This window comes from Phaethon lepturus, unplaced genomic scaffold, assembly GCF_000687285.1.
Source record: "Phaethon lepturus isolate BGI_N335 unplaced genomic scaffold, ASM68728v1 scaffold8261, whole genome shotgun sequence".
Classification (NCBI taxonomy): domain Eukaryota; kingdom Metazoa; phylum Chordata; class Aves; order Phaethontiformes; family Phaethontidae; genus Phaethon; species Phaethon lepturus.
Window position 1 is genome coordinate 9,398 of NW_010519830.1, and position 13,284 is coordinate 22,681.

At 42.8% G+C, this 13,284-nt stretch overlaps 1 protein-coding gene across 1 annotated transcript in view; it reads right to left on the reverse strand.

Annotated features, from left to right (window-relative positions):
• The window catches only part of LOC104628546 (protein unc-13 homolog B), a 76,655-nt gene that overhangs the window by 6,874 nt on the left and 56,497 nt on the right, over positions 1 to 13,284 (reverse strand). Inside the window, exons 21-23 of the mRNA XM_010297172.1 lie at positions 6,891 to 6,947; positions 2,335 to 2,415; positions 1,784 to 1,931 (exon numbers count right to left, since the gene is read on the reverse strand). Coding sequence (XP_010295474.1) covers positions 1,784 to 1,931; positions 2,335 to 2,415; positions 6,891 to 6,947 — 286 coding nt within the window. The remainder of the gene's footprint in view (positions 1 to 1,783; positions 1,932 to 2,334; positions 2,416 to 6,890; positions 6,948 to 13,284) is intronic.

The window sequence follows — 13,284 nt, forward strand, 5'->3', positions numbered from 1 at the left end:
TTATCTTTGTATATCTGCTAAACACTTGCCCACACTGGAATTTTATAGTCAGATCATGCTTTGCATGAAGCTGCTTCCTCATATCAGCTTTGAATTTGCCACTTTGCAACTTCAACGGAGCATCTTCTTCCTCTACTTTTAAACACTCCTGACTGTAGCATGGAGTGTAGAACAGCAGTGCTGCACACATCCTCATATGTTGGCTCATTGTGACAACATAATAGGATCCACATAAAAAACTTCATAAAAAGCTTCAATTCATGGTCTGAATATAAAATGGGAAACACTCGGCATAGAACAGCAAAGACTGAAAACACACTGTGCACACACAAGTTCCCCCTTAAAAAGTGTTTTGTGTAACTCTAACAGCAACAGCCAAGTTCCTGGAGTTCCTTGGGGACGTATCAGTCTTTGACCTGTCTGGCCACTGGATGTCATCGTTGCTCTGCTAGGACACAGCTACAGAACCATTCTCTCAAATGCAGGTACTGACTCTAGTTAACTTCAGTGTTTTAATGTAGTATGTTTCAACCCAAGGAAGAATGTATCTTGCTGTTAAAGGCAGAGATGATTCAGTCCCCCAAAACTACACTCAGCTTTTCACTTTAAAAACAAACCTTCTTTTGCTCAAGAATTCTCAGTACTTTCTCCACTGGTTGGGGAATGCCAGTATCAAGCAGTCTCATTTGCACACAAGGGAAAAGTATGCTGGCCAGGGAGTGTTTTCCCCTTGATTTCAGGGCTCGGTGTGACAGTATGCTGACAGAGTTAGTACAGTCTGTGGGGTCACCAGCTCTCATAGGCTTGGAAGGATTAAGGGAAAAAGGACCCCAAGCCAAAAGATGGCAGAAAGACACTTCCATGGAGTTGTATGACTTTTGCTGCTAAGGTGAAGTGGCCCAGTGCCGAGGCTTGTATTTAAATAGCCTGAAAACTTAAAACATCAGTTTCAGCTTTGACCTAACTTCTAATAGCATCTGTCCCCTCTTCCTGAGATTAGTGAGATTCATAGTCAGCCAGTGAAGCTCTCTGACTAGAGACCAAATTATTCTGAACAACAATCTGGAGATGTTTACATGAAAGCAATGAAGGAGAAAGACAATTAATTGTTTACCCCTTCCAAATCAACGAAATAGCACCACTATCATGCCTTCCCAGAGAGCTACCAAAGAACTCCAGTGACCCATTCCAGCAGCTTACTGATATGTTGTAGTGATTTGTAATCATTTAGCTCGCACATATCCTGTACTGGCTACAGACAAAACAGTGTTTTCACTGCTCTCCTAAGAGACTTTCCCCTTTACAGGCAGCATGTAGCTCCGTGACTCATCACACTGCTGTCAATCAGCCCTAGCCAGGGCTACACGGGCTGCTGGCAGCTGGCCTGTGACACAGGGATGAACTAGTTTCTCTGGTGGTGTCTTGCTGAAACGGTCTCTCACATCACCATGTAAGTCTCAGTACAATAGCTTCGTATTTCACTTAAATCACCCACCCACATTAATTCATGAAACGTGACTGTTAAGTAAGGATTGCAGAAAAGATGACCACAAACACCCCAGGCTTTATTTCCAGGCAGTTTCACATATTTCTGCTCTCTCAAAATGTAGTTGAGTGGGAAATAACCTCCTTCCCTTCCTTCCCAGTTTCAAAAGCTCTGAACTGTCATGTTTCCAGAAGCGTTACTGCCAAAAGCACTCTACAAACTGGCAGTAGCCAGCAGCAGTTATGAACAGAGCAGATAGCTCCATTTAACTTTGCCAACAACACAAAAGAATCTTACCCTGAGCTGTCTGGGTCTGGACAAAGGTTTTGATGAGAGTGTCTGTGGTCTGAGTGTAAAGAGAGAGAGCGTATCGAAGTGACTGCAGGTCTGGACTCTTCTCCAAGAAGGTTTTCTTCAGACCATTCCCACCAGCATGGAAATATTGCTAAGAGTAAAAAGAAACAGGAAAAATACTTAGGAAGAATTGCAACCAGCAACCAACATTGACATGCTATTGTGTGTGCGGATGGGAAAGAGCTGGAAAAAAAAAATCACAAAACAGCTTCTGTGCTGGAAATCCAGCTCTTAGACCAACCGATTACCAACTGCTTATGGCTTTCCTCTTCCAAAGCACTTAAATATAAACATGCTGGCTTCCAGCACATGCCAGTCACCTGAGCCTATTCAGGTTTACACAGACATGGCAGTATCGCTCACTCAGTGCCTTTATTGCTGTAACAGCAGCGACAGACTCCTGCCATCTCCTGAACTGGTACAGGCACTATCCTCCCAAATAGTATTTAGGGATGGAGCAAGGGAATGACAGAGACAGAAACGGAATCACTCACTTTGATCGTATCCAGTGCCAGATCCAAAACAGCACACTGCTTTGGAGTGAGACTCCTAGTTTCTTCTCTCACCATATGATCCTGCAAACAACCATTATATTCGACATGAGTATGCTGTCAGAGACTGAAGGGAAAGGAGTCCCCAGTGTCATCACTTTCTCTGGATTCATGTTGTGATTATGTGGCCACAGCATTAATTCAGCTGTTTAAGTAACACTTAATGGAGTCTCCCAGAGTAACTTATTACAGCTTAACTTGAAAATAAATCCACTTTCTCCGTTTCTTGCAGGCAAAAAGAGAGAAATAAGGAAAGGAACTGGACAGTGGCAATCTAAAAATCACAGTTTGTCTCAGGAAACCCAAACAGGAGTCCGCTTACTACCCCTGTCATTCTAGTGCAGCCACAACAAAACTCTCAAACCACCACCTAAATCAAGGAATTCTGAGAACGAGACATTGGGCAAAAGTTGTTATATGCTGCCTGTGGATTTTTTTAATTCTTTCATCTGCAAACATCAGTAATTCATTGTATCATTGGTGTAGAGGAAGAAAAACAAACAAGCAAGCAACATGTTCTAGAAAATACTTTTGCTAAAAGAATTTGTTCCCATTAAAACCCGTCATCTCTAATAGCAAAGACCCAGGAATCCCTTAGGATGGGATTCCCTTTCCTGCCCCGGGAGCATACTTGTGTTAGACTTCTGCCTGACTACAAGGATGTGCCATCCTTTGGTATTTCACTAAGCTTTCTCTCTGATGCTTACTTAGACTAAGTCTCAAGGGAAAACAGTACATTTTAGGAGTCAAAGCTTTGCACACACCCAAATTCTAACTCTTTGAGCTGCTGGAGGGTTGGGCCAGCTGACTGTGGCCTGGGTGCTGAAGCATTCATGAAAAAGATGCATGCAAACCAGGCAAAGGCTACTTATCCCTACTTAAACCTGTCATAGCCTCTGATAAGAGACTTTCCAGGAGACATGGCTACTAAATTGTCTTTGAGTAAAGCATGCCTAGTGTGTGGCATCCTGTGTGTGTTTCACACTGATAAACCTGCTGGCTATCTTGCAGCCTGGCGATTCTTCACGTTGCCCGAGGGTGCTGCTCCCGTTCATTATCCACCACAATCCTGATGCAGACGGGCCTCGCTGCAGCCTAGGTGCAGTGCTAGGCTTTTGCAGCACTTCTTACAGACATCTAACATCCCCTTCGCACAGTGCTGCCTTGCACTGTACAGAAGGTGCCTCTCAAGTCAGCAGTACCTCAGGCAAGTTTGCACCACGCTTTCTCGAGTACTAGAGATACGTCTCAACTTGCCCCTTTCCCCCCCACAGGATGCTCCTGGTCTGGGGACCTATGTGTAGCCGCACAGTACTCTGTAAGCTGCAAGGTATCTTCTGTTGTGACAAGCTGTCCTCAGGGGAGCAACAGCTCTCCTCCCTCTTCTTCATGAGTTGGGAGTATTCAATTGAAGATGATGTGGCTTCACACTTCAGTACACAGAGGGTGAAACATTCTTTTCTCTGTCTGACAGTCAGATTAAGTGCACAATCAGCCAGAGCTCAAGGCCACGTTCATAGGAGAGGCCAACTTAGTCCGGGTAGCTGTGTCCCCGAGGAAGAATGACTTTCATGTCTGTTGAAATGACTTTGTAGGTCTGCCTGCCAGAGACCCCACACTGTGACAGAAACCAGGTGGTCAGCATTCTTCTCTTGAACACCTGAAGAGCTCATTCAGCCCCACTCCGAGGCGGTCACCCCACCCGTGCCCATGCTGTCAATGCACAGCAACACATCACTGTTTTCTAAGAGAGCTTCCCAGTGCCGTTTACTTCAACATTAGGTAAAAATAACCCAGTGACTGGTCTGGTAATGCTTGCACCTACACACAGAGGAGCTCACGACTGTTGCTCCCCTGTGTACCTGCCCTCTGCAAATCCCACACTGTTCCCATAAAGGATTGCACAGAGTACTACCCTGCACTTCCCAGATTGCCAGCCAGGAGCAAGCCACTAATATTTACATCAAATAATTATGCAGCTTCAAGCAGTAGTAGTAAAAAAAAACAATAATAAGAAAATAAAATCCTTTCCTGGTCTTTCAGACTCATCCTTGTGGTCTCCACAGGTAGTCTGAGAAGAACCTCTGCACTGAGAGGTCGGCTGGTTACCCTGGAGGCAGTGCAAAGGAGCCAAGGCTGCTGCTCCCTGCTCCAGCTGCTGGCTATTAAGCAAACCAAGCAGAAAGTTTGATAATAAATGGGAGGCAGATACATGGCACCAAGGTGCCAGGTTTATGGTTGGTTTTCTGAGCATTTAAAAATACCCTGTGAAATTGATTTGTCATCGGGATGAGAGCCTGTGCTTGTCACGTCTGTCAGTCTCAGTTTTCAGCTAAGTTATTGGATTCACTAGGGCTCTATTTCCCTTCTTCTATTTAAAGAAAAATAAGACTTAAAATCCATGCCATAATTTTCCCAGGCTTTTAGTGGAACTGCAAAATTCATAGGAGAGGGGCTCTGAAGAGCCATTTACTCATGCCTTCCCTGTTAGCTTTTATGTACCTGCAAAAACAAAAGGACAAAAAAAAAAATCCATGATGCTTACTCAGACCCAATTTACACTCTTGTAACACCTTTACCCTCCTGGAAATTTTTGGATGCAACGTTGGTTCACACCATCTGAACTAAAGGTCTCCAGAATCCAGGTAGTAGAGTGCTTTCACACTTGTGTACAGCTCTCTTACCACATATAAAATCCTGTGTGCCTGTACTGCTGTAGGCCTATACGTTGGTAGGCAAATAAAGGCTTGAACACACACCAGAGCTTGCCTGATTTACATGATTATGTGCATTTCTAAAAATGCAGTCCAGAGTAACCAAAATTAAATTTTACAGTAACTGAAGACAGACTGCTGCTGAGGGACGGCCTTCATCTGACCAGTGCAAATGGAAACCCCAAAGTTTCCAACTCGTTCCTGGCAAAAGGCACCTTGTACATATTAAGAAATTCCAGTCATGAGAAAATATGGAAGTAGTAAAACATAACAGTGAATGTCACTGGCTATGCCCAAGAACGCAAGCAAGCTGCAAGGAACTTGCAGTTGTCTGTGCACAAACTTGTCCTTGTGACCTGGGAGGAGAAACGGAGCAAATCCAAAGCTCTTCCCCTTTGACACCAGAAGTGCGTGTAGAAGGTAGGGATGGCTTCTCTTCCTCCAAATGCTGGGTTCTTGCTAATGTTTTTGAAAGTGGAAGGGGATACTCACAGGAAATGGGAGTCACATTTGCAGGCTACAAAGCTCCTCTCTCCCCATTTCTCTGATGGACATGACACAGAGCACTGTAAGCAAAAGTAGTGCAATCCTCAGGAGCCACCACGTCACTGGTGAGAGCAGCCTGGCTGTGGGAGTGCACAGGACCTTCCCCCAGCACAAGTGACAGCTATTCCCCTGGGGAACCACACCTGAAGGTTGATGTTATGCCACTGTGAACTCCTATGTAACAGTGTCAAAATGCAGCTGGAGAAAAGCCTGTGCATCTGGTGACACACCTGCATGTCCAGATCACTTATCAGGATTGTTGATAAGCACAACCTTAAATGAATTGTGTACTGTCCTGGCTCACAAATGCATACGTAAAATGTGACTGCAGGGCAAGGGAAATAGATAATCGTATAAAGACAGCCGTAATAAGTGCACAAGGCAAAAAGAATTATGGGGAAAAACAAATGCATGATGAAATTGCACTTAATCATGCAGGAGAATGCCCTTTGCTGTGGGAAGACTCCTCCAATCACCCTCCGAGACAGAGTTCACATTCAGCTCTGTCTTCTTTGCAGCACAGTTTGTGCACTGTGACACTTCGGATTTAGACCTCCTCTTGCACAATACTTGTCTTGTAGGACAAGTCAAACCACAATGTGATTGCAATTTGAATGTTGTAAGGCATCACTCTTTTCATACCATTCCCGTCGTGACCAGTGAATTAATGCTTGATTGGCTTATGATGAGGTGGCGTGCATTTAGTAATGCTCATGTCATGCACTGTCACAACACATCAACATAGCCTTCATGCTAAATGCCAGCTTGCCTGTAAAGAGAGCCCACGCAGAAGGAATTTGCAGACACAGGCTCTCTTCCATAAGCAACAGTTATTTTTGTAACAGTTCATATAATTCATCAATAGTTAGCACAATCATCTTTCCAACTGATACCTCATTATCAGGATGACATAAGGGACTCCCTTTATACATGGGGATACAGAGAAACCTGCCAGATATTGAGAACTCTACTTTTTCCATTCTAAATTGATATACCAAACCAATTGCTCTATCTACAGAAGAGAGAAACTACTTTGATGATTAAAGCGACAATAAAATTTAAGTTAAACACAATACTAATGTTAGCAGAATGCATTTCAAAGTACATATAATGCATTTTAAAACATTTCTCTACAATTGCATTCAGCAACAAACCACTGGAAGTACAAGACATGCTATGCACTGCTACACTTCCATGCTTACACACACGGACATTAACACAAGCCATGCAGAACAATACCTTCAACTTTGACAAGTGCCCCAGTTCCTTAGCAGCACTGAAAATCAACTGTGTGCCCTATGATTGCAAGAAGTTAGAAAAGAAAGGAGGGGAAAGAAAATATTATAAACAAGCTTTATATGTTTTTCCTTTGAGCAAGACAAGTCAGTTCACAGCTAGAACTTTACATAAGCACCCCAAGGCCAGTCACAACAATTTGACTCCTTGCCAGTTTGTTACCTAGTATAAAATCTGGCATTTCCGTAGATACCACAACAAGAGCTATTTCGGAGCACAACATTCTGCTAACTGGTTCACTCTTGCTTACAACAGCCACACTTTTAAAGAGGATGTGCCTTCAAATGGATTGCACAGGCTGGGGGTGAAGGCAAGTGCACTGGCTTTGTCTCCAAGTGTTCCCTTAGATTTCAAGTCTAAATACACATGAAGGCAGCGTAAGACTGACCAAAGCAAAAGATCACACAACTGATGACAATCTCTTTAGAGAAGTAGAGCGCAATCAGTGGGGTAGGGGTAAGCATACATCAGATCAGAAGCAAAACTGGATCTGAGCAGTTTTTGGGTGAGAGATCGGCAGACAAAGTGCAGTGAACAGTACAGCATTGCCTTTACATGTCAAAAGCTTGGCCAATGGCTCTTCTTCCCCCACTGCGGTTTCCTGATGCTGTATGACCAATGAAGAAACAAAAAGGGAAGATAAATCCCAATGATGGAAAATCTTGCTTGGAGTCACTTACACTCTAGAATAATGGATTTTCATATACTTTCTCTGCAATGGTTACAACAAAGATATTTTTCCCTTTCCCCACCACAGCATTTGTCTGTTGTGTAATATTCCTTTGCCTGGGGAAGTCCACATCTTAAACGAGAAAGTCAAAAGCAACCAAGACAATTCTTCGGTCTCTTCTCCCAGAGATGCTTTATGGGGTGTGCTAGAATTTATTTTCTTCCATTTAGCTCCTTTTCACTCATCTGATCTTGCCTTTTATTTAAAAAAAGTCACAACTGCTTGTTACTCCACTCAGAATAAAACCCTGGCCTACTGTAATTCTGGCTGTGAACTGCACATCTGAAACTTACCATGAAACTTTGCCCTCCACTTCAGCCCTCTCATGCTAGTCATATTTGGGCTTTGGGACCAAGACAAAGCTACAGGTGGTCCCTCTTCCCTAATTAAACCTCCCCACCATTACCTCTCTGATGAAAGCCTTTGGTATGTCAGAAGCACTGCCCTCTCAAGATGATCTTTGACTCTCCTTGCTTGTCATTAGGGGTCATTAACGGGCTGGCATTAAAATTATGTGTAAATGTCACTGCAGGTATCAGTTAAGAAGTGCCTGGGGGATGTCCCAGCTGAATGACTGAAGTAAGCTTCCAGGGACAGACACTGGTGTGTGTCACTTTCCAGTACGGTCTTTTTGCTCAGGAAAACACTTGGGAGAAGACAAAGCTCATCTTATTTGGGGACTGCTGGCTCCATGAGGACCACATTTCCCCACAGATCTCCAGTAAAATCCAATTCTCCTTTCCACAGCCTTCCTTCCCTCTCCTTTACCACCCTTTCTCATCTCAACAGTCTTTCACCCTCCCACTTAACCCCGACTGCCATGACCACTCCCCACCCCAAAATCCTTCAAACTGTAATGAAGCAAGATGTAAACCCAGAATTACTATACTGCCCTTTGCCCCTGCCTATGCCACTCAATTTGTCTTCATTATTGCCTTCTCTGGTATTTGTTTATTTTTTAAGTCAGCACTCTGTGGAGCAGGAACTACTCCATATATGCATTTGCAGGGGAGACTCTGGGAACTGGGTTTTATTGCAAAGATCATTGCTGAAATAATTATTTTTTTTCTAGGACTAAAGCTAACATCAGCCTCACTGATGGGGTCCCCTCAGCAAAGAAGTGTTTTTATACCTGTTGCTAGAGATAGCAGGTACACTTTCACAGATGAAAAGCAGATAAGCAGTTTACAGCTGTAACACTGGCAAGACTGAGACCCACTCTAGGGACACTGGACACCCTCTGCCCATTACAACAGCAGTCCAGAAGTTAATTTTTAGATGAGATACTTCTTCTTTAGTTTTGCCAGTTTTGGAAATTTCTTCAAGCTGAAAGACTCTATGACCTGAAATCACAGACAATCTCTTGATATTCTCTGTCCATAATCATCACCTAACCCTCACTGTTCCTCAGCCTTTTATGTTAGTTGAATACAAATCAATACAGAATGAACATTATTGACTTTGTAGCTAAACAGAAGTTCTTGATAATTGATTAAATTCACAGCTCCTGGTGGGGGGCGGGGAGTGCAGACAAGGACAATGCATCCATAAAGGAAAGCTTCTGAAATTACATTGGGAGCTTCACTTGCTGCTACTATCCTATAGGTAGTCTTAAAAGAGTACAATTCTCTAAACTTAAAAAGTGCAGAATTCTCTGTATTTCCAGCGAGCAAGGTTGAACATGACTGTACACCAGTAGCAATACAGAGATTTCACTGTGGGCCGCACCAAATAATCCACCAAGGAACTTGGCTTCTTCCAGTGCTCTGGTATCCAACAGATGTGCCTGCTGTTCTGTATGACGGGTCACAATGTTTGTTTGACTTACGGGTCTTAAAACTTAACGTTTTCACGCCTGTTGACCAAGCAGGAAAAAAAAAGAACATTTTAATAATAATTTTGAATTTCAAAAAAGTTAAGTGAGTAGTCTCAAAACACACTAATACTAACATTTCTTGATCCATCATTTTCAACCTTCATTAGACACTTTGGATTTTTTATATGCATTTGAACAACAACATTAACTAGCCTAGGCACATATTTTCTCTGCTGCAGGCTTCTAAGGAGGGCAGGTCGGTGACACTGAGCAATACCCAGTGACTTAATACACTTCAAGGAACAAAGCTGCTCAGATAACTACTCCTCAGTTCTTGGCTGTTAAGAAAATCCTCATTATCAGTGCCAATCTCTGTCAGTGTGTCTGCAAGGAGAAGTTATTTTACTGTTACATTGCGTTTGTCGTCAATGCTGGTAACATCTAAAGAAAATCTGGACAGCTCCTTCCTCCGCCAAATGGCATTCTTGTAAACAAGATGCTGTACCTCCTCAAAAGAAGTTACTTAGTCACAGAAAACCTATCAGAAAGCTCTACAGACAGCATTTATTCCAGGCGCGCCTCTAGGGAATAAAAACAATTAAAGTTAAATATCAGGTAGTTTTGAGAAAAGCTGCCCACAAGGGAATTGATTAAAATGTCAATGATAGAAGACCAAGAAAAATTAAGTCCTTATTATGAATTGTTTCTGCCTAGCTCTGTGGCAAACACAGCTGGAAAGGGGACAGTGCTGGTTTTCCTGGTTCTTCCCATGATATTAGTTTCACCTTCCTGAATTTTTTGGAAATGTGAAAAACATCTATAGTCCACAACACAACGATTTTAAATTCCTTGTTAATAGTCTGACTGTTTTTTTTCCCCTCAGTGAAAGCATTTAGAGAAGGAACATCAGCTGACTCAAGTCTGATTGCTAGAAGCCAACAGAACTGCATGTTCTGTGTATTCCAAGAAGCTCAAACTCTTACAGCTTAACTGTTCTACTGCTCAGTTGCCAAAGTTAGGAGACAAAAGCTCACTGCAAGTCTTTTGAATTCCAGTCCTCTTTTTGAAAACATATTATTCATCAGGCTTTTTTTTCTGAGACATACCAGTGCAAGGAAGTTTCATCTGGTATTGTACATTCCTTTCTCAGATTTATTTTAATTCCTTCATTCAACAACATTGAGATCTGATAATTTATTACCAGCATTTAAGCTAATTTAAAAAATTTTATCATCAGGCAATGATTGCTACCACCCATTAAAAATTAAAACTATTTTTTAGTTGTTGTGGTGTATTAAACACTGAGAAAATAGGCTTAAAAGTGGGGATGAAAAAGGGAAAATAATTACCTCTCGGTACAGAGATCTGGGCACATGTGCAGTTCATAGCCCATCATTTCATTCAAGGCTAAGAAAGAGGCTTTTTCTCCTCACCAGAGGCATCCTTGGTCTTTTCTCCTCCTTGCTAGCACAAGGGATAGGATCCATTTAAACTAACACAAGTTAAGAAAGTTTCTGGAAAACCTCTTAAAGCCACAATTTTTTCCACCAAGAATACCTCTGGAGTGGTGCTGCTTGCAGACGAGCCTGAAGAACACTCAGTTTGGAATTCACGTGTAAAATCCATCTGCAGCTTAAAGAAAATTTTATTCTTATCCTGGACCACAATCTTATTTAATGAAAAGAAGTCTGATGAGTAGAAAAAAGCACAGCAGGAGCAAGCACAAATGGAGCCTCACGTGAATGGCGGCATTGTACTGTGTGAAATAAATAAAGGAGAGGCTCCAGGGGAATCGTTCGTGTATAAATTAAGCAACTCTTCATTGACCTATAGTTTCGTCCTAAGCAGCGAAGGAGAAAGAAAGTTATAACTAATCCATTAATATCCCCAAGTGTTGTGCACTGAACCCCAAAATAAGGATTCCCAGGGAGCTGGGTTTGCATATCTACTCATCCAACACAGAGTGTTTGATTACAAATTTTGATCTTTATTTAAAACTAGCGAGGTGTGAACTGCTCAGTGAGTTACTGGAGATCAAGTTCCTACTAATCTCACAGCCCACAAGCGGTCAGTGCTCAGAGGTAGAATCCACTCATCTGGAGGTCATTAAGGCACCTGCAGCTTAGGCGCTCGGAGTGGGAGGCTGTACAACTGCCCCATCCCCACGGCACCCTTCACAGATGCTTTGAGAAAGCTGACTGCTTTCTCACCTGAGCCCCACCCTGCACAAAAATCTTCCAGAAGCAGCAGATTTTTCTTCCCTGTGTAATAGGCTGAGCTAACTTACGTGGAATAGATCAGTCTGGAGAGTTAACAGGCATTAAAGCATTGTGCAGGGTCATGCAAGCAATGAGTGAGACTGCAGTGTCTCAGGAACCTTCTACCCAAGTATGCTTTCCATGACCACCATCAAAAACGCTTTTGCACCTCTAGCAATTTTACAGATGGAGAGAAAATATTCCATAAAAGGGACTCTTTTCTACCATGAATATCCCCTGCTTCCTAAGGGCTGCAGAGGAGTTTTAGGAGGGAAATCCCCTTCCAGCGGTCCTTCAAACCTGGAGAGGCAGCACTAGGGCTTTCTATTGCTGAGGGCTGGAAGGAAAGTGAGTTACAGTGCTTGGGGCTATTTCTGAGTCTGATGTGCTTTCAAAAGAAAAAGAGAAAGCAAAATTAGGTAAGAAGTGTGTGTTGGAGAAGTAGAATAACAAAGAGAAACTACTGCTTCTGCCGAAAGTGCCAGACCCGAGTTTTGCCTTGCCTTGCTCTGCCAGCCGTCACCGGATGACAAAAATCTGGTAGTGACAGAATAAATCACTATGTCCCCGGGGATAGTGGAAGCAGCTCTTTGCCCCTGTAGCCCATCTTGCCACGCCACAGGTTCCCTGCTCAAGGACTTCAAGGACTCAAGACAGGGCCATTTTAATCGTTGCATTGTTCACAGCCACCTTTCTGAAACAGCAGCTCTTTTCCAGTTTGGACTAGTTCAGCCTCCTCACTATGATACAATTGATTGGACAGCTAAAAATCCAGCTATAAGCATTTTGCATTATCTCAGAAAACTGTGGATGTGCTTCATTACACAAGAAGAGCTTCTCAATTTGAAACTGAAGCGATGGCAACAAGAAATTCTGTGTAAAAAAAAAAACCCCAAAGTCGAAGTGGCTTGTAGCAACATCCTGCAGGTTAAAAGAATTGGCTGATCACAGTTATTGCCTTCTTCATGATACAAGCACTGAATCACTGTCCTACTCTGCCTTTAAAATTAGCAAGTATAAAGCTCAAGCAGCTCCTCCCTGGTTCTCCCTGAGGCCCTTGATCTCACTGCTGCCATTCTGAAGGGCTCATCTTAATACTGTTCTTACATGATGATTTTAGCACCTGTCCCCAAAGACTCCTTTTTAAAGCAATTCAACTGAGAGAAAGAAATTTCATCCTCTTAAATTTAGAAATTTTTTTTCTTTATAAATTAAAAAGGCAAGCAGAAATGATTTCTCCAAATCCAAGCTCAGAGCAAGCAGTCTTTAGCAAATTATGCCTCATGCTAATTTTATGCTTAGTAGGTATGAGAGCACTCTGCGTCTCAGCAGTTTTGTTTAAAGTTGTCATCATCAAGCCCAGAGATAAAGGTTTTCCCTCTCAGAGCAAGAAACACCTAGTGCAAAATGCAGGTTTGCATCACTTCTCTAGACAATGCAACCCAAGAAGTCCACTCAAAATATGTAGGCAACTGTTGAATAATGAAAACTGTTATTACCCACTACTGGGGGGGGGGGGGGGGGGAGAAAAAA